This window comes from Cherax quadricarinatus, chromosome 89, assembly GCF_038502225.1.
Source record: "Cherax quadricarinatus isolate ZL_2023a chromosome 89, ASM3850222v1, whole genome shotgun sequence".
Classification (NCBI taxonomy): Eukaryota; Metazoa; Arthropoda; class Malacostraca; order Decapoda; family Parastacidae; genus Cherax; species Cherax quadricarinatus.
Genome location: NC_091380.1, coordinates 818197 through 844286, shown reverse-complemented (window position 1 = coordinate 844286; position 26090 = coordinate 818197). Strand labels below are relative to the sequence as shown.

General features: G+C 40.0%; 2 protein-coding genes across 2 annotated transcripts in view; both read left to right on the top strand.

The window, feature by feature from the left end:
* The first annotated feature begins 572 nt into the window (after positions 1-572).
* Positions 573-15741, top strand: LOC128697186 (aromatic-L-amino-acid decarboxylase). The gene is made up of 14 exons (XM_070104045.1): positions 573-712; positions 1154-1234; positions 4603-4723; positions 5452-5565; positions 7100-7219; positions 7547-7673; positions 8267-8415; positions 11113-11224; positions 11497-11614; positions 12034-12124; positions 12220-12321; positions 12620-12721; positions 13392-13489; positions 15358-15741. Exons 2-14 carry the CDS (start codon positions 1155-1157, stop codon positions 15452-15454), a joined length of 1431 nt encoding a protein of 476 aa, XP_069960146.1. The 5' UTR covers positions 573-712; position 1154; the 3' UTR covers positions 15455-15741.
* A 3685-nt stretch (positions 15742-19426) lies between these two features.
* Positions 19427-26090, top strand: part of LOC128705891 (aromatic-L-amino-acid decarboxylase-like) — a 62717-nt gene continuing 56053 nt past the window's right edge. Inside the window, exon 1 of the mRNA XM_070104044.1 lies at positions 19427-19586. The gene's annotated coding sequence lies outside the window, so the exon portion shown is untranslated. The remainder of the gene's footprint in view (positions 19587-26090) is intronic.

Sequence of the window (26090 nt, the reverse complement as noted above, 5' to 3'; positions counted from 1 at the left end):
ACCTTAACTAACCTAACCTAACCTAGCCTAACCTAACCTAACCTGACCTAACCTAACCTAACCTAGCCTAACCTAACCTTAACTAACCTAACCTAACCTTACCTAACCTTACCTAACCTAACCTAGCCTAGCCTAGCCTAGCCTAGCCTAGCCTAGCCTAGCCTAGCCTATTCCAGTAGTCTTTACAAGGACCTCAGTGGAAATGGTCTTACTAACTTTTCTAGGTTATCCTGGCTATGCTGGTAAAGGGCTTTTGTTCCAAGGAATCGACGCTACCTTCCATCCAACCTGACTGCCTAGTTTTCCACTGGTGTTGCTGACCCCTACAGGTATAGCGCTTCCCCGTGAATAATAATAATAATAGTAATACTACTACAAATAATAATAATAGTAATAATACTAATACTACAAATACTAACAATAATAATACAAATAATAATACTAATATTACTACAAATAATTAGTAATACTACTACAAATACTACTACTACTAGTAATAATAATAATAATATTAATGTGGCAGGAGAGTCGAGTATTGACCTATAAAGTGAGTCTGTATCTGTGTCTGGTCTCCAGTGCCGGCCCAGACGCCGTCGTGAGGGGACGTGTAGCGCTGCTCTCATCCTTCCTTATCACTTTTTTTTCCCCTCTTTAGTACATTTGCTTGAGGTCTCTTCATCTTCTGTTCCTGTTGTCACTTTCATCCTGTCAGGTGAGCACTTTATTATCACCCGTTGTTGGGTACTCTAGGTTTTAAGGGGAGTGTAGTAGGCTTTAACCTGTTGCCTCCCGATATATATTTATATTTCTCTCTCTTCCCTTAAAGGAAGGTTCCTTGATGTTGGTGAGGGGCTCTTGATTTAGGAAATTGGATCTGTGCTCCAGTTCCCCGAATTAAGCCTGAATGCCTTCCACATCCCCCCCCCCAGGCGCTGTATAATCCTCCGGGTTTAGCGCTTCCCCTTTATAATAATAATAATCTCTCTCTTTCTGTCTTTATCTTTATATTTCTCTCCCACGATGAAGAGCTCTTCATCCAAGCTACTCTTCCCTTCCTCGGATCAAAGCTCATTATCACTCCCTTCCCTCCCCAGGTTGTACATGCCCCCTGCAGGTTTAGCGCTCCCCATGAATATAGTTATTTGTTTTCCAGGATGGACGGTGAGCAGTTCAGAGCAGCGTCCAGGCAGATGACTGATTATATCGCAGACTATCTCACTAACATCAGAGAAAGGTGAGAGACACTGCTAGACATACTATGTTAAACAGTTATTTAACACACACACGGGGCCAGGAGCTGTGACTCGATCTCTGCAGCCACAGCTAGGTGAGTACACACACCCACAATAAAGCTCATGGAACAGGGAGAGTGAGTTAGTAGCAATCAGTGAAGAGGCCGGGCCAGGAGCTGTGAATCAACCCCTGCAATCACAACTAGGTGAGTACAGGGAGTGAGCCTGGTTACCTGGAGGTTATTCCGGGGATCAACGCCCCCGCGGCCCGGTCCACGACCAGGCCTCCCGATGGATCAGGGCCTGATCAACTAGGCTGTTACTGCTGGCCGCACGCAGTCCGACGTACGAGCCACAGCCCGGCTGATCCGGCACCGACTTTAGGTATCTGTCCAGCTCTCTCTTGAAGGCAGCCAGGGGTTAGTAGTGACTAGCGAAAAAATTGGGCCAGGAGCTGTGAATCAACTACAACTAGATAAATACAGGAAGAGAGTGAGCCTAGTATTGAGTAGCGAAAAGGTGGGGCCAGGAGCTATGAATCGACCCCTGCAATCACAACTAGGTGAGCACAGGGAGTGAGCCTAGTAGTAACTAGCGAAAAAATTGGGCCAGGAGCTGTGAATCAACTACAACTAGATAAATACAGGAAGAGAGTGAGCCTAGTATTGACTAGCGAAAAGGTGGGGCCAGGAGCTGTGAATCGATCCCTGCAACTACAACTAGATGAGTACAGGGAGACTGGACGTAGTAGCTACCAGTGAAGAGACGGGTCCAAGAGCTGCGAATCGACCCTGCAACCACAATGAGGTGAGTACACAGACAACCTGACGACCAGACGACACTGGAGGACAAGAGGGATAGGGGGGGGGGACATGATAACGACATAAAAAATCTCTATAGAGATCTGGATAAATTGCAAGAGAGGTCAGATAAGTTGTTGCTTGAATCCAACCCCAGTAAATGTATGTTCATGAAGATTTGAGGAGTAAGAAGACCGATAATGAGGTATTAATAAGTGGACAGAGGCTGCAGACTTCACTCAGAGAATTCCTAGAGGTGGGCACAGTGTCCAGTATATCACTATTATTATTATTATTATTATTATTATTATAATCAAGGGGGAAGCGCTAAACCCGGAGGATTATACAGCGCCTAGGGGGGGGGGATGACGTGGAAGGCATTCAGGTTTAATTCGGGGTACTGGAGCACAGACCCAATTCCCTAAATCAAGAGCCTCTCACCAACATCAAGGGGCCTTCCTTGAGGGGAGTATATCACCAGAAGCTCACATCAGCATAATACCCTCTGTAGACAATACATAAATAATTGATGCATAATTAAATATCTAATATGCACCCCATACCCATCCTGTGGGCGGTAGTCAAAGGATTACAGAGGTACATTATTGGTCCAGGGACTGAACACCATTCGTACATAGAGAGGAGCTTAGGTAGACGTGAGTGTGACTGTAAATGGTCCAAGTCGGACCGAAACGTCGTGGTAAGCTCCTCTCTTCTATGTGCGGGTTATTTGTGTACTGTTCCATTGGCTTAGCGCTTCTTTTTTGATTATAATGTGTACTGTTCCAGTCACGGTATTGTGACCTATTTGTTATTTATCTCTGTAGACAATGCTGGTCTGGCAGATCTAAGAGTAGACTTCAGGACCAGAACTTAGGTAAGATGGGGAAGGCAGAAGGATGGGTAAGGATAGATATATGGGAAAAGGATGGGTGGGGGAGGTGAGGTGGGATAATAAAGGTAAGTGGCCCAACCACTTTGGTGCATTTTCAGATATGTGTGCGTGTAGTGTCATTAATGAAATTAGTGAAAGTGGTATAACACTTACCCATCAGATTCACACTAGACTTCAGGAATGTCAACAGTATTCATTACTTTTATACAGTATAGAATTACACCAAGACTTGTTTCTGAACTAACGATCATAAGCTGCGAGGAGAAGCTAACGTAATTGAATTAAAGGACAGAGAGACCAGGCGAGACGTGATGATATACAAAATATTCATGGGAATTGATCAAGTCAACGGATAGGCTGTTTGATAGGCAAATCACTGGGACGTGAGGACACAGCTGGAAGTTTAAGTGACATATGAGCCACAGGAACATTAAGAAGTCTTTCTTTACTTGGGAAAAGGGCAGTGATTTTAGTGAGGAAGTAGTGAAAGCAACCTCCATACATAGTTTTAAGGGCAGGTACGAAAAGACCCACGAGGCTAAGAGGGTGTGTAAAGTTACTCAGTTTATAATCTTTAAGAGCCACATATTTAACACTTGTAGCCCTTGTGGCTTAGCGCTTCTTTTTGATTATAATAATAATAATTAACACTTGTACATATTACTACTATTAATACAGTTTTAGGACATAAAAAAAATTAAGAATAGGTCTAATATAGTAATATTAGTAAGCTAACGTTTCAAATTCAAACGAAATCAGTTAGAAAACGCAAGCTGGTCAGGTACGAATCACAGGTCACCGATAATTTACTCGGGTAGCGGAACAACGAAGCTTCCTCAATGGAAATAAGCTACTGACTTTTTTGGGTTATCCTGGGCTCTCTACACATATGCTGCTATATATGACAATCTATGTAACTGTATTTGTGTATACCTGAATAAACTTACTTACCGGGGATACCAACTAGTATCCAGACAGGTCCCAGCGAACTGGATCTACGGTTCTGTCAGCATTATTAGCCAATTTTCCTGCTGAAGCGTGGATCGAAAACGTTTGCTGGGAGATTTTAGAGGATATACAGAAACCCGTCATTACTGAGGTACCAGAGTATGGAAGTGTAGCCCGCCATTACAATTCTCACTTCACAGTTACCTGGAATTTTCTAGCAGGAGCCACTGGCGTGCCTGAGTTAATATCTCGGGACACCTGTGTCAACTGTTTTAGCTAAATTTGCTGGCTCTGCGACCACAAATGAGTACAAATATGTGAGTACACTCACATTACCAAAGATGCCAGGAATACCATCACAGGATACTCATTAAATATAATACATTTAACTTTTCGGATATTTCTGCATCCATCACTAAAATCTTAAAATTATATTACAATAATATTAACACTAGAAATAATGTCACTAGATCATGCTAGTTTAAATACTAATTAAAACATATATGTATAGAATAATCAAAGTGAAATAATATGACCTATTTAATTTTGAATTTAAACTGCATTAATCATACATAATCTTTGCATATAAATAATAGTCTTCAGGAAGACTAAAGCTAAATTTTTGAGAATTAAATTAAGCAGCAAAGAAATACACAAAAGTAGTGCTATATAAATTACTTACTAATATATACCAGACATAAATTATGTTTATAAATCCAAATAACAGGAGAGTGTTACCAGAAGTGGAACCTGGGTATCTACGACCACTGTTGCCAGCACAAGCTCCTGACACCCCTGATGAGTGGAGTGATGTTATGGCTGATATTGAGAGAGTCATCATGCCTGGGGTATGTGACAACACTTGTCTTTCAAACACTACAAAACACTGGTTAGGTTTGTCAGGAAACAGGATAAGTGCTTCTTGAGACGGGTCTTATGATGACCCACAGCTGGAGCTTTTGGTCATCTGACCGAAGCCTTCCACTGGCTTACCCCCTCCAAAATTATATATTGTAGTTCTGATACACACAACACTGTTTCTCTAAAATGATTCAATATTTCCCACTCCAGTGACGTACTGCCTCTCCGCTTACTGCTAAGTTCATCCTTCTAAGGCAAACTAGATATCAGTTTCTAACAGATTTAAGAAAATGTTCCCTTATACGTTATTTAGGTTAGCTTAGATTAACGTCTCTAAGCCAAATCTAACCAGTTTGTAGACGTTTCACCATCCAGTGACTTTATTAATACGAGGACATAATCTGAAGTATAAAAATATGTATCAAAAAAAGAGCTAACATTGTTACCCAATGTTGATTACGAGGGACGTCTGCATTGCTGTCTCTAGTCAGGGGAAGTTCCTTGACGCTGGTGAGAGGCTCTTGATCTAGAGAATTGGATCTGTGCTTCAGTTCCCTGAATTATGCCTGAATACCTTCCATTATCCCCCACAGGCGCTGTAAAATTCTACGGGGTTTAGCGCTTCTCCATGATTATAATAATGCCTTACTGTCTTCTCTCAGGTGATCCACCTGGTGCTGTATTTACCCTCACGTGACTTACTATCTTCCCTCAGGTGACTCACTGGCACTCCCCTCACTTCCACGCCTACTTCCCTACTGGAAACAGCTACCCAGCTATCTTAGCTGACATGCTTAGTGACGCTATCGGCTGTATCGGCTTCACATGGGTGAGTACTCACTACTTTACATGGAAGAAATCAGTTTACCTGGAGAAAGTTCCGGGGGTCAACGCCCCCGCGGCCCAGTCTGTGACCAGGCCTCATGGTGGATCAGGGCCTGATCAACCAGGCTGTTACTGCTGGCCGCACGTAATCCAACATACGAACCACAGTCCGGCTGTGTGATTGTAAATATGCAAAATAAATACCACAGTGAAAAAATAAAATCATGTCTTCACATGAAGATTTGTGGTATTTTTTACAATTATTCATATATGTACACTTAACCTGTCAGTGTCCTTGATTGCTCACCTTGTTGTGGCTGCAGAGTTGAGTCCTGGCTCTTGGCCCTATTTGTACCTTAGAGATCTTGCCTAGTTGTGGGGGTCGAGTTTCGGCTCTTGGCCCCATGTCATATATTCAGGAACGGTCTTAACTTTCTGGCATCATAGATCATATTATACCTACTCTTAAACCTGTGTATGGAACTTGCGTCTAGCTTCCTTATCCAGACAACTGAGGCGCCTGGCCAGGCAGTCAAACCTCTCACAGCATTGATGTTTTGTTTGTAATATCGTGGGTTACTGAAGCTTCATCTTTCAGCCATATTGGACGTGAAGATGTATTGACAACCATAATACAATGTTCACCGTATGTCCTTCGATGGCGGGTACAACATCTAGCTTTGCTGGATGCGCCGTTGTTAAGGATTGTGTGGTCTAGTGGTCTAAAGCGTCATGCTTTTTCGCTCACCATGAGGTGGGCCAAAACAGCATGGGTTCGACTCCTTGGCTAGTACAATGTTCATAAATGTTTGAGTTCTCGTATCTGTCAGAGCCCTTACTGCTGTTACTGCAGACAAAATTTCTCTAGGGATGCCCACTCTGGAGAAGATGGACAAACGGGCTTCAGCCACCTCTGTAGTAGTTATGGTCTTTAAGGGCACAGCTTCAGAGAAACTCGAAGCATAATCAACTAATGTTAATATACATCTATGTCCGCCAGATGAAAGTGCTGTTGAATATAATAACCGACAAGATAATAAGTCATATTATATACAAGTCTTGTAAGTCATATTATATACAAGTCTTATAAGTCATATTATATACAAGTCTTATAAGATTTGTTTTTTAAGACGAAAAATAAATATCGTTGATCCAAGGAGCTGTCCTCTCTTTCCTTGGATCAAACTCATTCCCAAACAATGACCTGCCCTACAATCTTAGTGGTTCCCCGTTAATACAAGAAAAATTATGTAAGATGACAAACTATAATTAACATTAAGTGAGCTAGTGTTAAGTGACTGTTAGTATTAAGTAAACACTAGTATTACTACACAGTTTTGTGTAATCCATACGGGTTTATGTCTTAATATAATTATAGTATTGCATTCATGAAAATGAATGTGTGTGTGTCAGGATGAGTAGAAAAAAGTGTGGTCAAGGTATTGTCTCCTGTTCTCTCACTGGTCTCACCTGTTATTCCCATTTATCTGTTTTCCTTCCCTGTTTAACTCTGGTGTTCACCTGTTTTATCCTTGCAGATATCGTCGCCGGCATGTACTGAGCTGGAGGTAGTCATGTTGGACTGGCTGGGACAGCTGCTTGACCTTCCTAGTCAGTTCCTGGCTGCTTCAGGAGGCAAGGGTGGTGGTGTGATACAGGTGAGCACCCCAACACACAAAATTGTGTTGAGGCAACACACTGTTCACAGCTAAATAACATTTTGTGACACAGTGGTGTGTTGAGACAGGATTGTTCATAGAATTTTGTGTTGCAACACACGAGCGGATTTAAAGATAATACATTAATCGAAAACGAAAAATAAATCTACAAATTATTCATCGCTGTCCATTAAATTTCAGGCGCTCTATGACCCCTATGGATTTAGTGCTTCCCTGTGAATATAATAATAATATATTTTTAGTTAGCAATATACAGGCTGTATAAAGGTTATTATTTGTGGTACAACTTATTTCTTGTGTATACAGGGAACGGCCAGTGAAGCGACATTGGTGGCCATGTTATCAGCTAAGACCAAGATGCTGAAACAAGTGAAGAAAGACAAGCCATATATGGCGGACAACGCTGCTGCTGCCCTGGTTGGCTATGGTTCTGGTGAGTGCGGGGAACACCCACAAATATACACAGGGATCCATACATAGCTTGAAGAAGAGGTACAGTGGCTCTTGTAGGTTGGAAAGAGTGGGTCTAGTAGCGACTAACGAAGGCATGGCCAAGAGCTGTAAATCGACCCCTGCGACCACATATTGGTGAGTACACACACAGGACAAGACAATGACATATAAAATACTGAGAGGAATTGTAAAGGTGGATTGGGACAGGATGTTTCAGAGATGGAAAACAGCAACAAGGGGTTACAACTGGAAGTTGAAAACTCAGACGAGGTACAGGGATGTTAGGAAGTATTTCTTCAGTCATAGGGTTGTCAGGGAATGAAATAATCTGGAGGGTGTTGTAATGGAGGCAGGATCCACACATCCCATCCCTCCTTCCGAGTGCAGACACTGTACTTTCCTATTATTGGTACTTTTCTTATATTGGTAACAAATCAGGATTATTTCTAATGTTTAATTAATATTTACTTTCCCTCTATATCGTCCCATCTTTTGTGACACTTTATCTACATTACTCTTAACATCTCTGTCTCTTCCTCTGCAAGCCTCTCATCCTTCTGCTTTGTCCTACAGACCAGGCACACTCGTCCGTGGAGAGAGCAGGAATGATGGCAGGAGTGAAGATGCGCCAGGTGGCTTCTGATGACAACTTTGCCATGCGTGGCCCTCAACTACGTGAAGCCATACTCAAGGATAAGGCGCTGGGTCTTATTCCGTTTTTTGTGAGTGCTTATTTTATTTTGGGGATTTGAGTGAGGGGGGGGGGGGAGGCTCATCCCAGCATTCTTGAAAATGATATATGCTCTTCGACCTGACAAACTCACAATTGTACAACAAAAATGGCGGATATTGGGCTTGGTCCATCATTGTAATGTACTTAAGAACCTATTAGTGGTCAAGGACCAACAGAAACGTTCAGTTTTTATTTCGAGTTTGTGGATTAATTGTGAGTCAGTCCAGCCTTGTTATTGCAAGTTATTCTTTGAGTTTATTAACCTTTATTGTTCAAGTGTTTCAGTATACCCACGTACTGCTATCTTTATTGTCCTGGTCTTTTAGTATACCCACGTACTGCTATCTTTATTGTCCTGGTCTTTTAGTATACCCACGTACTACTATCTTTATTGTCCTGGTCTTATAGTATACCCACGTACTGCTACCTTCATTGTCCTGGGCTTTTAATATACCCACGTACTGCTACCTTTATTGTCCTGGTCTTTTAGTATACCCACGTACTGCTACCTTTATTGTCCTGGTCTTTTAGTATACCCACGTACTGCTACCTTTATTGTCCCGGTCTTTTAGTATACCCACGTACTGCTACCTTGATTGTCCTGGTCTTTTAGTATACCCACGTACTGCTACCTTTATTGTCCTGGTCTTTTAATATACCCACGTACTGCTACCTTTATTGTCCTGGCCTTTTAGTATACCCACGTACTGCTACCTTTATTGTCCTGGTCTTTTAGTATACCCACGTACTGCTACCTTTATTGTCCCAGTCTTTTAGTATACCCTCGTACTGTTACTTTTATTGTCCCGGTCTTTTAGTATACCCACGTACTGCTACCTTTATTGTCCTGGTCTTTCAGTATACCCACTTACTACTGCCTTTATTGTCCTGGTCTTTCAGTATACCCACGTACTACTACCTTTATTGTCCTGGTCTGTCCTGCCAGTCCCTTTGTGTACTCATTGTTGCATGAGTCCAGTTCCAAGCATCTGTTTAGCTGTGTGTGATGGTATACTTTCTGAGTGTGTGTGTGTGTGTGTGTGTGTGTATAATACCTGTCAATTATCTAAATGCATATTCTCTTTATGCAGTAAGATCACAGTAAACAGGTGTTATCAGAATATGCAAAATTAACAGAAAAATAGTGAAATTGCACAATTTTCACTGTGGTTCTTTTCCATACTCTATATAAAGTGTATATCTGTTCTCCAGCCTGTCTGTATACCCTTTTTTCATGTTTCTTATATCTGTCTTTCTGGAAGTTTTATTGGCGATTTTCTGGTATATTGAGTGATGCAGATCAATCTCTCCCAGCATCCCCCAGCACAGTGTTGCCAGATGCCCACCAGTGATGTATTGATCTGGTCACCCATGTCTGTAGTTTTCAATTTCTCTAATAACTATCTAAGAGGAAATTTAAAAACATACATTATTCATCGACACTTACATTAAAGTAGGCAAAATTGAAGAATGAAAAAGTTGGCATAAATATGACTCTAAGATTAATAATGTTTTGGATTAAGGAAGAAAGAGGCGAGTGTTACATTATCAACAGTGATAGGATGTACTTATTGGAGAAGACATTAAATAATATATGCGCTGTTTATATGTACTCTACATGATGGTTACATTGTGTAAATACAAGCTGGTTTTCTTTCTTGGGGTCTAGTCTCTGGGCACATTACGTGACTGATCTAGCTGCCGCCCACACGTATTTCATCCACAGTGGTATATTACTAACCATCTGGAAAAATACCCAGACTTTACCCACTGTAAATAATGCATTACCACTTAAACTTAAATAACAAAAAAGGCACAATACCGTGACTGGAACGATACACAAATAACCCGCACATAAAAGAGAGAAGCTTACGACGACGTTTCGGTCCGACTTGGACCATTTACAAAGTCGTCGTAAGCTTCTCTCTTTTATGTGCGGGTTATTTGTGTACCACTTAAACTTGTGTATATTTGTGCGTGTGTGTGTGTGTGTGTGTGTGTGTGTGTGTGTGTGTGAATTCAGTCATGTCTTTATAAATAAACCGTTACATTTGTAACCAGATATAAACATATAAATAGTTCATTACCACTGTACTTGTTTAGCTCTCAAAACTTTGGGGCCCAGTCCGTGGACTCATTATATATATCTGTAATCTTTTGACAACCCTCCACACCATGGATATGGGGATGCATAATCAAGATATTAAACTAACCCACACGATGGGTTTGGTGGGCGTAATAAAATGATCAAACTAAACACCTAAATTACGTTTCCCAGTCATATTCCATAACAAGAGGACGAGTTTTGTACAGCAAGTGAAGAACTGTGTGAGCCTGACTTGAGAAGCTTCAGTAGGATGACCAGGATATCCTCAAGCTTTCCACTATGAGTTCCGTACCTACACCAGCTTCGAAGGTTTAATATGAAGAGATCAGGAATTACTATTACTTGGCAGTTACCATCTTTATCCTAGACATGTATTTATATGTACCGGTGCTTTAATAAACTTACAGAGCCAGCGACTGAGAAGGGTATATGTGGAGGGTAATTTGCATGACCCTATGCCTGTTGTACTTTCAGTATGCCTACTACATCACTACTATGACCCTTCTTTTTGATTATAATAATAATGTACTACTATGACCCGCTACACACCATCATGACACTTGTGTTTCTCTAACTCAGGTAGTGGGAACAATGGGAGCTACTCCAGCCTGCTCCTTCGATAACCTTCGCGAGATCGGGGAAGTCGCGCAAGAATTTGGTCTGTGGTGCCATGTCGACGCTGCCTATGCCGGTAAATACAGCAAAATTTAGACCTAGGGTGTCCAGTAATGAGGCCGAGTGTGACATGTAAACAGACCCTAAGAGTCACGTAATACAGATGTAGATTTCCTTTGTAACTTGAGTTATAGTCTGCCTCGTAATTTTAATACAGATACAAGTTTATTTCAACATGTTATATTGTTAATTCAAAAGTGAGTTACGCTTGAGTGCATGTTGACAACTTATAGTTATTCAGAGCATTATACTTTGCACTAGTGTCCACCGTTAATTTGCATGTACCAGGGTCCGCTATGGTGTGTGAGGAGTTCCGCTATCTGATGGACGGAGTGGAGTTAGCTGACAGCTTTAATTTCAACCCCCACAAGTGGCTGCTGGTCAACTTTGACTGCTCGGCCATGTGGTGAGTAGATAATGGATAATATGTAATGTGCAGCACCTGGATATTGATAAGCTGCTGGTGTGCCAAACATCTCTCAAATCAAGATGTTGCATAGCAAAGAGTTTTAGGTGTTGAAACTCTTGAAGGCATGATGACTTTATGTTGCTGAAGAGCTCTTGATTTCAAGAATTAAAGTAACCTTTCCTCTCTCCTTGTATCAAACCAGATTACCTTCCATTACCCAGTGATGTATGAACCTTCCGGATCAGAGACTTAAACAATAATAATAATAATAAAATAACCATTATTAAAGCACTTTTCTATATATAGTGTCTGCCACATGCTCAGCAGACGGAGGACCAAGCCTCCATCACGTCTTGCACTGAATGACCCGCATAGTTTTAGCGCTTACCATGAATTATGTATTATTATTCCCATAGGATAAAGGATGCCAGTGAGGTGGTAGAGGCTTTCAATGTTGACCCTCTCTACCTCAAACACGAGCAACAGGGACAAGTACCTGACTATAGGGTAGGTATCTCTCACTCTCTCTCCATCAAATTATAAGCTCTTCAAAGATATAATGGCATCGAAAAATATGTATAACACAAAACTCTGGTTGACAGCACTGGCAGATTCCTCTGGGTCGACGGTTCAGGTCCTTGAAGCTGTGGTTTGTGATGAGACTTTATGGCAAGCATGGATTACAAGCCCACATCAGGAAGCAGGTGATTGTGGTGGTAATTGTTGTGAATGTAGTGGTGAATGGTGAGGTAGTGACTTGTGATGATCGTTGTGATAGTGGTGGTGGTGACTGCAGTGATAATAGTCGTATTAATTATGATAATAGTGTGCCAAAATTAAGTGTAACTTCTTATGGAATTAATAATAATGACATTATTGTCACCAGCAGTAATAATACCAGTGTTAACAATCACAGTTCTTATTAATATGTCTCATAGTAATAACAAAAATAGTCGAGAGTAAAGATATTTTTCTCAAGCTTTTCCACTTGTGAGTTCGCAGGTGGATTTGGCCCACCAGTTCGAGACTCGCGTCAAGAAGGATCCCCGTTTTGAAATCATTGCCCCTGTTACACTTGGCTTAGTCTGCTTCCGACTTAAGAAGGTGAGGAGATTTGTTTCTACTGAAGGTAAATATAATGAGAGGTATATATATCTGTGTATAACAAGAAGGTTGTATCTGTGTATACGACAAAAGATGTGTATATTTGCCAAGAGGTGTGTATATATCTCGACAAATATATACATCTCTTGGCATATATATACACCCCTTGGCATATATAAACAGATATGCCAAGACAAGTGTGTGAGTATATATATACACAGAAGTGTCTGTCTGTATAAACGAGATGTATATACAGACTTTTTGTTGCAATAAGTTCAGAGTAAATAGGTGATACCAATATGCAAAACAACCACTGTGAAAAAAGTGATATTCCAGGCACTTTCGCCATTTCTCACATTATCAAGGACCTGTAATAATAATAGAACAGAATTCTATATAAGGTTGGGACATCACCTCACTGTCACGTCTGACATTACACCAGTCATGATGTGGGTGGGATGGTCAAGGACTGGTCAAACATAGCCCAAATTTTGTGAATCTTATTTGTAAAACGTAGATTAAATTCTTCCAAAATTTAATTATAAATTAATCTAATTTATATAATCCTAAACCAATATATTAAAATTTAAACTATTTTTTTTATTAAGCCTGATTCATTTATTTTTCTCAACCATGTGTATGTTCAACTAATAAATTCTGACCTTTGCAGAGGAGTAATGAGGTTAATGAGACATTACTCAAGAATTTGAATGCTGGAGGGGTCATCCACCTAGTGCCAGCCAAGATCAAGGACACTTATTTCCTCAGGTCAGTTCAGGTCAGATTCTGCCAGGTCACTCCTCAAGAGTGATGGTGAAGGGTGTTTTTTCTAAGAAATTAGAGCTACCCTTCCCTTCCTTGGATCAAATCTGATTATCTCCCATTTCCCAGGTTTTGTATGACCCCAACAAATTTAAAACTTCTCCATAATAATAGTAATAACAGCAATAATAATGATGTCAGGACATTATATCAGGTCAGGTCACTTCAGTTAACCTCACATACATTGATTTATATTTTCAGTGTTGTTACCATTGTTGGGCGGGTCCTCCTATTTGAGGACTTTATTTTTTTGGATTCTATGGCTCCCCAACAATAAAATTTAAAAAATTCACAAGAATAAATATACCTTAGAATTGGCTGTATTACCAACCAAATTTTCTGTATCTCGTAAATTTGTAAATTTCGATACTGGCCAAACAAAGGGTAAGGACTCCTGTCAAAATATTATGCAAAATCAGACATTTTATTTATGTAATTAGATAAATATTTTTCAATGATGATGTTGAGGCCAAGTTTTTATGATAGTTTTAATATAGAAAAAATATACTTAAAACTGATGATGGGATTCGACCTACCTCCCCTTCCTCGGATCAAATCTAATTAGCACGTATAGGTTTGGTGTTTTCCTGTGAATGTAATTCTGCTACTAATAATATTTAAAGTTTCAACATGTGTCAAGTATCAGGTATATAAATATATAAAAGTAGTAGTGGGAGATTCTAAAGAAAAATTGCAAAGGTTAGTGGATGAGTTTGGGAATGTGTGTAAAGGTAGAAAGTTGAAAGTGAACATAGAAAAGAGTAAGGTGATGAGGGTGTCAAATGATTTAGATAAAGAAAAATTGGATATCAAATTGGGGAGGAGGAGTATGGAAGAAGTGAATGTTTTCAGATACTTGGGAGTTGACGTGTCGGCGGATGGATTTATGAAGGATGAGGTTAATCATAGAATTGATGAGGGGAAAAAAGGTGAGTGGTGCGTTGAGGTATATGTGGAGTCAAAAAACGTTATCTATGGAGGCAAAGAAGGGAATGTATGAAAGTATAGTAGTACCAACACTCTTATATGGGTGTGAAGCTTGGGTGGTAAATGCAGCAGCAAGGAGACGGTTGGAGGCAGCGGAGATGTCCTGTTTAAGGGCAATGTGTGGTGTAAATATTATGCAGAAAATTCGGAGTGTAGAAATTAGGAGAAGGTGTGGAGTTAATAAAAGTATTAGTCAGAGGGCAGAGGAGGGGTTGTTGAGGTGGTTTGGTCATTTAGAGAGAATGGATCAAAGTAGAATGACATGGAAAGCATATAAATCTATAGGGGAAGGAAGGCGGGGTAGGGGTCGTCCTCGAAAGGGTTGGAGAGAGGGGGTAAAGGAGGTTTTGTGGGTAAGGGGCTTGGACTTCCAGCAAGCGTGCGTGAGCGTGTTAGATAGGAGTGAATGGAGACGAATGGTACGTGGGACCTGACGATCTGTTGGAGTGTGAGCAGGGTAATATTTAGTGAAGGGATTCAGGGAAACCGGTTATTTTCATATAGTCGGACTTGAGTCCTGGAAATGGGAAGTACAATGCCTGCACTTTAAAGGAGGGGTTTGGGATATTGGCAGTTTGGAGGGATATGTTGTGTATCTTTATATGTGTATGCTTCTAGACTGTTGTATTCTGAGCACCTCTGCAAAAACAGTGATAATGTGCGAGTGTGGTGAAAGTGTTGAATGATGATGAAAGTATTTTCTTTTTGGGGATTTTCTTTCTTTTTTGGGTCACCCTGCCTCGGTGGGAAATGGCCGACTTGTTGAAAAAAAAAAAAAAAAAAAAAAAAAAAAAAAAAAAATTTAGTTAACGTTTCCACCTTGGCAGGTTTGCTGTGTGTTCCCGACTGACAGAACCACAAGATGTGGACGAGGCTTGGCAGGAAGTATTGAAACAGACAGACCTTCTCCTGCAGGAGATATAGATCACCTTTTACAAGGAAAATAGATTGTCTTCTGCAGGAGAAATAGATCACCTTCTACAGGAAATGGAAGTTGTCTTCTGCTGGAGAAGTTGATCACCGTCATCAGGAGAAGAAAACAATGCTGAATCAATTCTTTATTTTTTATGTAGATTTGCAGTACAATTCTCAGAAAAAAAATGTTTTGTGAGTCTCTCTCTGTCCCCCTCCTCTGTCTCTCTCTCTGTCTCTCTGTCTCTGTCTCTCTGTCTCTGTCTCTCTATCTCTCTATCTCTCTCTCTCTCTCTCTCCTGTATCATCCCAGTTGTTCCAGTGTTATTCAACTGTCCAGACTTTCTGGGTGCTTCAGTCTAACAGGATTTAGCCTTCTAAATCCTAGTAAGGCAGTTAAGTAACTCTGAAACAATTGGTATTATCCTCATATATTCCTTTAACTCGTGAGTTTGTCTTGATCTAATAAATGTGATAGTTTCCCCTCCCATTTTTTATAGTTACAATTTAGTTGAGTTTCCCCAGAAAATTTCTTATTTTTACTTTTGAAGAGTAAAACGTAATAGGCCGGTGTATGACTTTATGTAAGTATTTATTATACACTAAATTGGTATGTATGATCATGTTTATGTTTATATTATACACCAAATTGGTGTGTATGACCATGTTTATGATTGTATACAAAGTTTTCATACACATGGCCTATATTGAATTGATAATTATGTGATCAACACAGGATGTATACACCGAGAGATGCATGTCTGTGTATATATATATACATTGAAAGTTGACTTTAATTTCTGCATTAGGGACTAAAGTATTCTTGATATTAGTATATTGATGTATTACCACATTAATTATTGGTGTAAGAGCTAGTGATTCCATTACCTTACTGGTAGTGGAACCATTGCTGTTATTACTATTGTCAGTGGTACTGTTGTTACTGGTACTGTGACAATGGTACCATTGCTCATTGGTGATGCTGGCAATGGTTCCAGTGTCACTGATATGCTACTTATGGCAGCAGGTCATTTGATAATGTAGAAATTTACCCTCTTTTGCTTTTAAGATAAACTGTCTCATATTCCAGTGTATGGAGATAGGCAATTTCTTATTCTACTGACTGGAGATTTCTCTCAGTCCACTGACTGGAGATTTCTCTCAGTCCACTGACTGGAGATTTCTCTCATTCCCCTGACTGGAAATTTCTCTCATCCCACCGACTGGGGATTTTTCTCATTCCACTGACATATTTCTCTCAGTTCACTGACTGGAGACTTGTTACTGACTGGAGATCCCTCCCATCCCACTGACAAGATTCATACCATTGACTAAATATCATTCCACTGACTGGAGATTTCTCTAATTCCACTGACTGGAGATTTCTCTCATTCCACTGACTGGAAATGTCTCTCATCCCACTGATTGGAGATTTTTCTCATTCCACTGACATATTTCTCTCAGTTCACTGACTGGAGACTTGTTACTGACTGGAGATCCCTCCTATCCCACTGACAAGATTCATACCATTGACTAAATATCATTCCACTGACTGGAGATTTCTCTAATTCCACTGACTGGAGATCCCTCCCATCCCACTGACATGATTCATACCATTGACTAAATATCATTCCACTGACTGGAGATTTCTCTAATTCCACTGACTGGAGATCCCTCCCATCCCACTGACATGATTCATACCATTGACTAAATATCATTTCACTGACTGGATATTTCTCTAATTCCACTGACTGGAGATCCCTCACATCACACTGACAAGATTCATACCATTGACTAAATATCATTCCACTGACTGGATATTTCTCTAATTCCACTGACTGGAGATCCCTCCCATCCCACTGACATGATTCATACCATTGACTAAATATTCTCATTCCACTGACAGTCCCTCCCATATAATTAAATAATTTTGGCTTCCACTGAAGAATATATATTACCACAAATACAAAATGTGCCATTTATTTTTAACTAAAACATTGCTTCATACAAAGGTTTGTGAAATATTTTTTGTAAGATGGTGTTAAGATGCTTCCAAGTGTAATGTTTACACATAACACTATGTTAAGTGCCTTTAAGTGCTCAGTAAGTGTGTTTAAAGCTTCCCTAAACACATTTACTTAAACAGTGCTCTTATAATTATAAAGATGAGGTGATTAATAGTACTTTCTATTATCCCTTTCTATTATCTCTCTCCAGGTTGAGTTATATTGATGTCTTATATGCAGATGTATTATATAGAAGTGGAATTATATTGACAGAAACACTTTTATACTTTCTTTATGAAAGTAAAAGACTGGGCAGGTGATGCAACATCTCCCAGTGAAAAGTAGGGCCCCATGAGTGCAGTGTCAGGGGCCCAGGACTGTTCAACTGCCTCCCAGCATATATATGAGGGGTTACTAATAAACTCATGGCTGTCTTGATGAGGGACCTGGACAGACACCTAAGTCAGTGCCTGACCAGCCGGGCTGTGGTTCCTACTTTGGTTTACGTGTGGTCAGCAGTAACAGCCTGGCTGACCAGATCTTGATCCACCACCAGGCTTGGTCATGGACCGCGCAGAGGGGGCGTTGACCCCCGAAGCACCCTCCAGGTAACAGTAAAACTAACAAAAGAATTTATCAATAACAAAGAATAGGAATGGCAGTATTAATTACACAAATAATGTCACTGCAGAGAAATACAAGGTATACCTAAAGGGTGTTTCAGGGGTCAGCGCCCCCGTGGCGTAGTTCATGACCAGGTACTGTACGTGTACTATACCTGGAGGATGTTTCAGTGGTCAGCGCCCCCCTGGCCTGGTCCATGACCAGGTACTGTACATGTACTATACCTGGAGGATGTTTCAGAGGTCAACGCCCCCCTGGCCTGGTCCATGACCAGGTATTGTATGTGTACTATACCTGGAGGATGTTTCAGGGGTCAGCGCCCCCCTTGCCTGGTCCATGACCAGGTACTGTACGTGTACTATACCTGGAGGATGTTTCAGGGGTCAACATTCCCCTGGCCTGGTCCATGACCAGGTATTGTACGTGTACTATACCTGGAGGATGTTTCAGGGGTCAACACTCCCCTGGCCTGGTCCATGACCAGGTATTGTACGTGTACTATACCTGGAGGATGTTTCAGGGGTCAACACTCCTGGCCTGGTCCATGACCAGGTATTGTACGTGTACTATACCTGGAGGATGTTTAAGGGGTCAGCGCCCCCGTGGCCTGGTCCATGACCAGGTACTGTACGTGTACTATACCTGGAGGATGTTTCAGGGGTCACCGCCCCCCTGGCCTGGTCCATAACCAGGTACTGCACCTAAAGTCAGTTCCGGATCAGCCGGGCTGTGGCTCGTATGTTGGTTTGCGTGCAGCCAGCAGCAACAGCCTGGTTGATCAGGCTCTGATCCACCAGGAGGCCTGGTCTCAGACCGGGCCGCGGGGGCGTTGACCCCCGGAACTCTCTCCAGGTAAACTCCAGGTACTATAATGGTATAAACAGGTTAAGTTTGTAAGTCTAGGGGAATCTAGTTCGTGTTCATTTGTTATTGCACACGAGCGACTTGTTCCTCGGATCAAACTTGACTGTTTTCCGTTCCCAGACGGTATGACCCATATTGTGGAATACTAACAATATATTATGGAGTCCTAACAACAGTAACAGCCAGGTTGATCACGCCCTGATCCACCAAGTGGCCTGGTCACAGACCGGGTCGCGGGGGCGTTGACCCCCGGAACTCTCCAGGTAACTTGACCTAACTTAACCTAATCCATTAGTATTCACAAATACGTAAGTGGAAATAAAGTCTTACTAACTCTTTTCTAGGTTATGCTGGTAAAGGGCTTTTGTTCCAAGGAATCGACGCTACGTTCCATCCAACCTAACTGCCTAGTTTTCTAGTGGTGTTGCTGACCCCTACGGATATAGCGCTTCCCCGTGAATAATAATAATATACATGTGGCTTCACTATGACGTCCAGTCTGGATGTGTCTGGTCTCCAGTCACGGCACAGAGGCCGTTGTTAGAGGTTGTGTAGCGCTGTTCACATCCTTCATTATCACTTTCCCTCTTTAGTATACTTGCTTGAAGTCTCTTCATCTTCTGTTCCTGTTGTCACTTTCATCTTGTCAGGTGAGCATTTTATTATTTATTTATTTATTTATTTAAAAATTTGTGCACACATACAGAGGTACAAAAAATACAGAAAAGAGCAGTATGCCAAAGCCACTTATACTATGCATAGCATTACGGGCTGGCTTAAAATTAACTTAAGATGAACTAAGCAATGATGACATCGGTGATAAAACTTTAATGTAAACAGATTACTATAAAGCACAAGTGAGTATTACAAAGACAGGTCATATGGTTGTATGCATTGTTGTACATTCAGTAGAATGGAGTATTCTGTTAGGTAGTGTTTTTAAAAAATAATAAAGTTAGATTGGGTTTTAGGTTTAACATTTATGTGATATAATTGTGAGAAACATTTAAGATATACAATTTATAAGGTTCAGTTATTCAGTATTTATTTGGTTTTGGGTGAGTAAGTGATCTTTGAGAAGAGACTTGAATTTATAAACAGGTAGTGTTTCTTTTATATTTACAGGTAATGATTCCAGATTTTAGGGCCTTTTATGTGCATTGAGTTTTTGCATAGTGTGAGATGGACACGAGGAACATCAAAGAGTGATCTGTGCCTTGTGTTATGGTCATGTGTTCTGTTGAGGTTGGCAAGGAGATGTTTGAGGGAAGGGTTAATATCAGAGTTAAGTGTTCTATGTATGTAATAGGTGCAGTAATAAGTATGAATGTTTTGTATGGTGAATAGGTTTAGTGTATTGAATATTGGTGGAGTGTGCTGCCTATAGTGAGAATTTGTTATCATTCTAACTGCAGCCTTTTGTTGGGTAATTAGTGGTCTGAGATGGTTACTTGTTGAGCCCCATGCACAAATTCCATAGGTGAGATAGGGGTAAATAAGAGAGTGATATAGGGCCAGGAGGGCTGACTGTGGAGCATAGTACCGTATCTTCGATAGTATGCCTACAGTCTTGGAAATTTTCTTAGAAATTTGTTGTATATGTGTATGAAATTTGAGTCTATTATCAAGGTGGATTCCTAAGAATTTTCCCTCTGTTAGCTTTGTGATAGGTGATCCGTTTATCATTATGTTAAGAGGGACATCTGTAGCTCTGTTACCAAACTGAATGAAGTAGGTTTTGTCAATGTTTAGTGTAAGTTTGTTAGTCCTCATCCAGGTAGATATTTTCTGTAATTCTGTATTTACAGTATTGGCTAGCGTGACTGGGCTCGGGTGGGAGAAGACGTATGTAGTGTCATCTGCAAATAGTGTGGGTTTGAGTAATTGCGAAGCATTTGGTAGGTCATTTATGTATAGGAGAAAGAGAAGAGGGCCAAGGACACTTCCCTGTGGGACACCAACTGTAATTGGTTGTGCAGAAGAGTTTGTCCCATTTGCATACACATATTGGCTTCTGTTGCTGAGGTATGACTTGAGGTAGTTGAGGGAGTGCCCTCTTATACCATAGTGTGACAATTTTACGTGGAGCAAGTCATGGTTAACTGTATCAAAAGCTTTACGTAAGTCAATGAAGATCCCCAGTGGGACTTCTTTTTTCTCTATTGCAGTGTATATATGTTCTAGCATGTGTATAATAGCATCATTAGTATTTTTATTTGGCCTGAATCCAAATTGGCAGGGGTTGAGTATGTTTTGGGAGATAAGGTAGGAGTAGATTCGTTTATGAATTAATTTTTCGAAGATTTTTGAGAGAGGGTGTAAGTTGGATATTGGCCTATAGTTATTCAACTCTGTTTGGTCTCCTCCTTTGTGGATCGGGGTGACCCTTGCTATTTTGAGTACTGTGGGGAAGGTGGAGGATTCAATGGATTTGTTAAAGAGTGTTGCAATGATTGGTGATAGCACTTGTGACACTTTTTTGTATATAAAGGGTGGTAAGGTATTTAAATCTCCTGCCTTGTTTTTTAGCGTGTTGATAATAAGGGAGACTTCGTATGGGTTAGTCGGAGCTAGGAACAGTGTGTTCGGGTAGTTGCCAGTGAGGTAGTCATTTGGTGGGGTATCTGAGCTTGGGATTTTATTGGCAAGGTTTTGTCCTATAGTGGAGAAGAAGTCATTGAGTCTGTTTGCTGTTTCTGTTGGTGGGAGTTGGGGTTCATCTGATTTTGCTAATTTTATTTCGCTATTTCGTGATATCTTTTTTGTTCCTAGAATTTCTGATAGGGTTTTCCAGGTCTTTTTTATATCACCTCGTAAGTTGGATAATCTGTTCTCATAATACAATTTTTTTGCCCTTCTTATCAGGCTGGTTAGGATTGACGAGTAACGTTTTGTTTGGTCTCTGGTTATGTGACCCATTCTGTACTGTTTTTCATATTGGTGTTTTGTATTTATAGATTTGAGAATGCTGGGTGTTAACCAGGGACTGTTCAGTCTCTTAGCTGTCATCTGTTTAGTTTTTTTAGGGCAGTGCTTGTTATAGAGGTATTGGGTCTTTTTTAGAAAATTATTAATACATTCGTCAATATCTGTATAGATTTCTAGCTCAGTGTGCCAGTCAATGTTTGCTACTGCTGTTGTGAAGTTATTAATGGCTGCCTCATTGTGAAGTCTGAAGGTGACTTTAGTAGTGTCTTGGGGTAATTTACCAAGAGTTGTTATGAGAAAAGTAGGGTAGTGGTCTGTGGTATTATCTGTAATTATGCCTGATTTTAAAGGGGATATGGTGTTGGTCCAGATGTGGTCAAGTAGGGAAACACTAGTCTCTGTAACTCTTGTAGGTTTTGTTACTGTTGGTAGCAACATACAGTTACTCATTGTGTTTGTGAATTCAGTAACGTGTGGGTCCTGGTCTTGCAGGAGATTTATATTGAAGTCACCTGAGAGTAGTAAGTGATCTTTGTTCATGCGTGCATCAGTTATCATACTTCCTAGGTTTTGACTAAATTGGCTAATGTTTGACTGTGGAACTCTGTAAATGTTTATCAATGTGAGAGGTTTTTGTAGGTATTTGGATTTGAATTTGGCTATTATATATTCCCCATGTTCATCCCTTGTGCAAGTATTAGTGATACATTCTAGTTGGTCTGAGTAGTATATGGCTGTGCCACCCCCTTGTTGGTCTGGCCTACAGTTGTGTATGGCTGTGTAACCAGGAATGGCATAGACATCTGTACTATCAGGCTTTAGCCAGGTTTCAGTTAGTGTAATGATGGACATATTGGCATGTAAGGAATTTAGTAATGCTATGAGGTCATCGTAATGCTTGCTTAAAGATCTGATATTGTAGTTAAAGATAGTTATGTTGTTGTTGGCACTGAGAAGTGCCTTTGATTGTTCTGCAGTGTAGTAATTACAGTAACTGTTTGAATCATTTAAGTCATTAAATAAGAGGTTGGTATCAGGATCAATGCTTGTAATCATAAGATTTGTAGTGAATCTATAGTTAGAATTAAGTATAAAACAAAGTAAATAGTCTTAAGCTAAAAAATAGCACCTGAATTATTTAACAAATGTAAAATAATGAGCTAAGGTAGTTTTGGAATATAATGGCAAAGTTGTGAACTTATTCTACTTTAGCACCTGAGAATAGCACCTTGATTATTTTAACAATTGTGAATGTATAAACTAGGGTAGTTATATAAAGCTAAAATAAAGGAGAAAATATATGAGGGACTAAAATTAAGTAATGGTAAACAAAGTTAAATGGACAGGTGGTCACTATGAAATAATATTGGTTTAGGAGTAAGATCTGATTTGTAATATTAAATAAATTGAGCAGTTTATTGCACAATAAAAGTAAAAAAAAATGAGGTAGTTGGTACTAGCTAGCAAAAGATAGTTTTGGTACTTGCAAAAAAGTAATTGGAATATACACTAATTGCATACACAATAAAAAGTGACTAAAAAACAAGTAGTGATAAACAAAATTAAATGGACAGGTAAGAATAATGAATATTATTAATTTGGAGTAAGATTTGACTTGTAATTTAAAATTATGAGCAATTTATAGTAGTAAGAAAGAAGTATAGGGTATTGGAGGTATTTTATTAGCTAGTGATGAAAAATAATAAAAATAATAATGTACAATATAATAGTAACGTACACTATATGCACCACACGTATATATGTATTAAGGGCACTTATCTAATCTGTTACAAAAATGTCAGCTTTTCTAAGGAAGGTAGAGAAATCGTGTTCATTTGAGATAGTATATTGTTGTCCTGTTGATGTTTTCCTTACTAGTATTTTCCCATCTCGCGTGAAACACTGATGTATTTTGTTTTCCTGTTTAAGTTTTCTCAGCCTGAACAGAAGGTTTTGACGTTTTTTTGTTAGACACTCATTTATGTACACTCCATTTTTCATTGTAATTGCTGATTTAATTAAGTCCTTTCTTTTATCGTATGAATGAAGTCGGATCATTATACTGTGTTTACTTCCTGGTTTTCCTAGCAAACGTGTTTCTTTGATTTCATTGTTTTGCACGATGACTTGTACGTGGTTCTGTATTATCCTGATAGCAGTTTCTTTGCACTGTGCTTGTGTTATGTCACTAGGAATGTGTGGCCTGTTTATTATAACTGCATCAGACAACTTATCTTGTTCAGTTTTGTCGTCTTGGAAATCAAGGTATTCATTTAGTCGAGTGTGCATGTTCTGATTCCAGTCCTTGATTGCTTCTTCAACCTTCATATTTATTGTTGTTATTTGCTCAGTGTGACTGGCTATAGCTGCTTTTAGAGTATTTTCTGTGTCAACACTTCCCGATGTAATCTTCTCTTCAAGGTTTTGGATCTTATTCTCGAGGTTGGTTATCTTGGATTCTCGTCGCTCGAGTGTTGCTTTGATATCTTTGATTTCATTTTCTAGAGCAACGATGTAGTCCTTGATATTGTCAGGAATAATCATACCTGAGTTATCATGGGTGAATCCTTTGAAGGGAGTGGAGTTGGAGGGGGAGTCAGCCATGTTTGTTGTTGTTGTTGTTGTTGTTCCTTGGGTGGCGGCGGTGAGGGGGGTTGATGATACACTGGCGTCCTGCTGGGTAGACAAGTTGAGTTCTAGGGTCCTTGCTGTTATTCTTTTATTACTGGTGTTGATTCTTCTGCGATATCCTTTCATAGTATCACTGAAGTAGATACTGTGTAGCAATGGAGGAGAAGGCTTGTTTTCTCGGAGCTTGGGTTAAGTGATTGTCTGGCAGCGGAGGCAGTGTTTGGGTTAGCAGGGCTGTCTTCCTTAGATCTTCTAATTTTGTCAAGATTTGGGTTACATTCTTAGTATTCTTGGGTCATGTTGTGGTCTACGTGGGTTCATGTAGTTGAACTTTCACTTTAGGCCATCACAAGTTTTGTTGAGCGATGTTTTTTGAGAAAGAAGAGCTGGCATGATACCGTTGCTGCCGCTGCCACTACTTGTTGGGTACTGTTGACGTTTTAAAGGGAGTGTAGTAGGCTTTAGTCCGTTACCTCCCTCATTTTTTTTTTTTTTTTTTTGCACAGGGTTTGACAAGCTTAGGTTAAGGATCCCTAGGTTTATTGACATGCTATTTACAGGTTAAGGATCCCTAGGTTTATTGACGTGCTATTTACAGGTTAAGGATCCCTAGGTTTATTGACAAGCTATTTACAGGTTAAGGATCCCTAGGTTTATTGACATGCTTGGGGATTTTCTTTCTTTTTTGGGTCACCCTGCCTCGGTGGGAGACGGCCGACTTGTTGAAAAAAAAAAAAAAAAAAAATACAGGTTAAGGATCCCTAGGTTTATTGACAAGCTATTTACAGATTAAGAATCCCTAGGTTTATTGACATGCTATTTACAGATTAAGGATCCCTAGGTTTATTGACAAGCTATTTATAGTATGTATTTGTCAGTTAAAAACAGAGTTGGGGAGTTAGTAGATGGGGAGAGGGAGGTATTAGGTAGATGGCGAGAATATTTTAAGGAACTTTTAAATGTTGAGGAAGAAAGGGAGTCGGTAATTTCATGCACTGGTCAAGGAGGTATACCATCTTTTAGGAGTGAAGAAGAGCAGAATGTAAGTGTGGGGGAGGTACGTGAGGCATTACGTAGAATGAAAGGGGGTAAAGCAACTGGAACTGATGGGATCATGACAGAAATGTTAAAAGTAGGGGGGGATATAGTGCTGGAGTGGTTGGTACTTTTGTTTAATAAATGTATGAAAGAGGGGAAGGTACCTAGGGATTGGTGGAGAGCATGTATAGTCCCTTTATATAAAGGGAAAGGGGACAAAAGAGATTGTAAAAATTATAGAGGAATAAGTTTACTGAGTATACCAGGAAAAGTGTACGGTAGGGTTATAATTGAAAGAATTAGAGGTAAGACAGAATGTAGGATTGCGGATGAGCAAGGAGGTTTCAGAGTGGGTAGGGGATGTGTAGATCAAGTGTTTACATTGAAGCATATATGTGAACAGTATTTAGATAAAGGTAGGGAAGTTTTTATTGCATTTATGGATTTAGAAAAGGCATATGATAGAGTGGATAGAGGAGCAATGTGGCAGATGTTGCAAGTATATGGAATAGGTGGTAAGTTACTAAATGCTGTAAAGAGCTTTTATGAGGATAGTG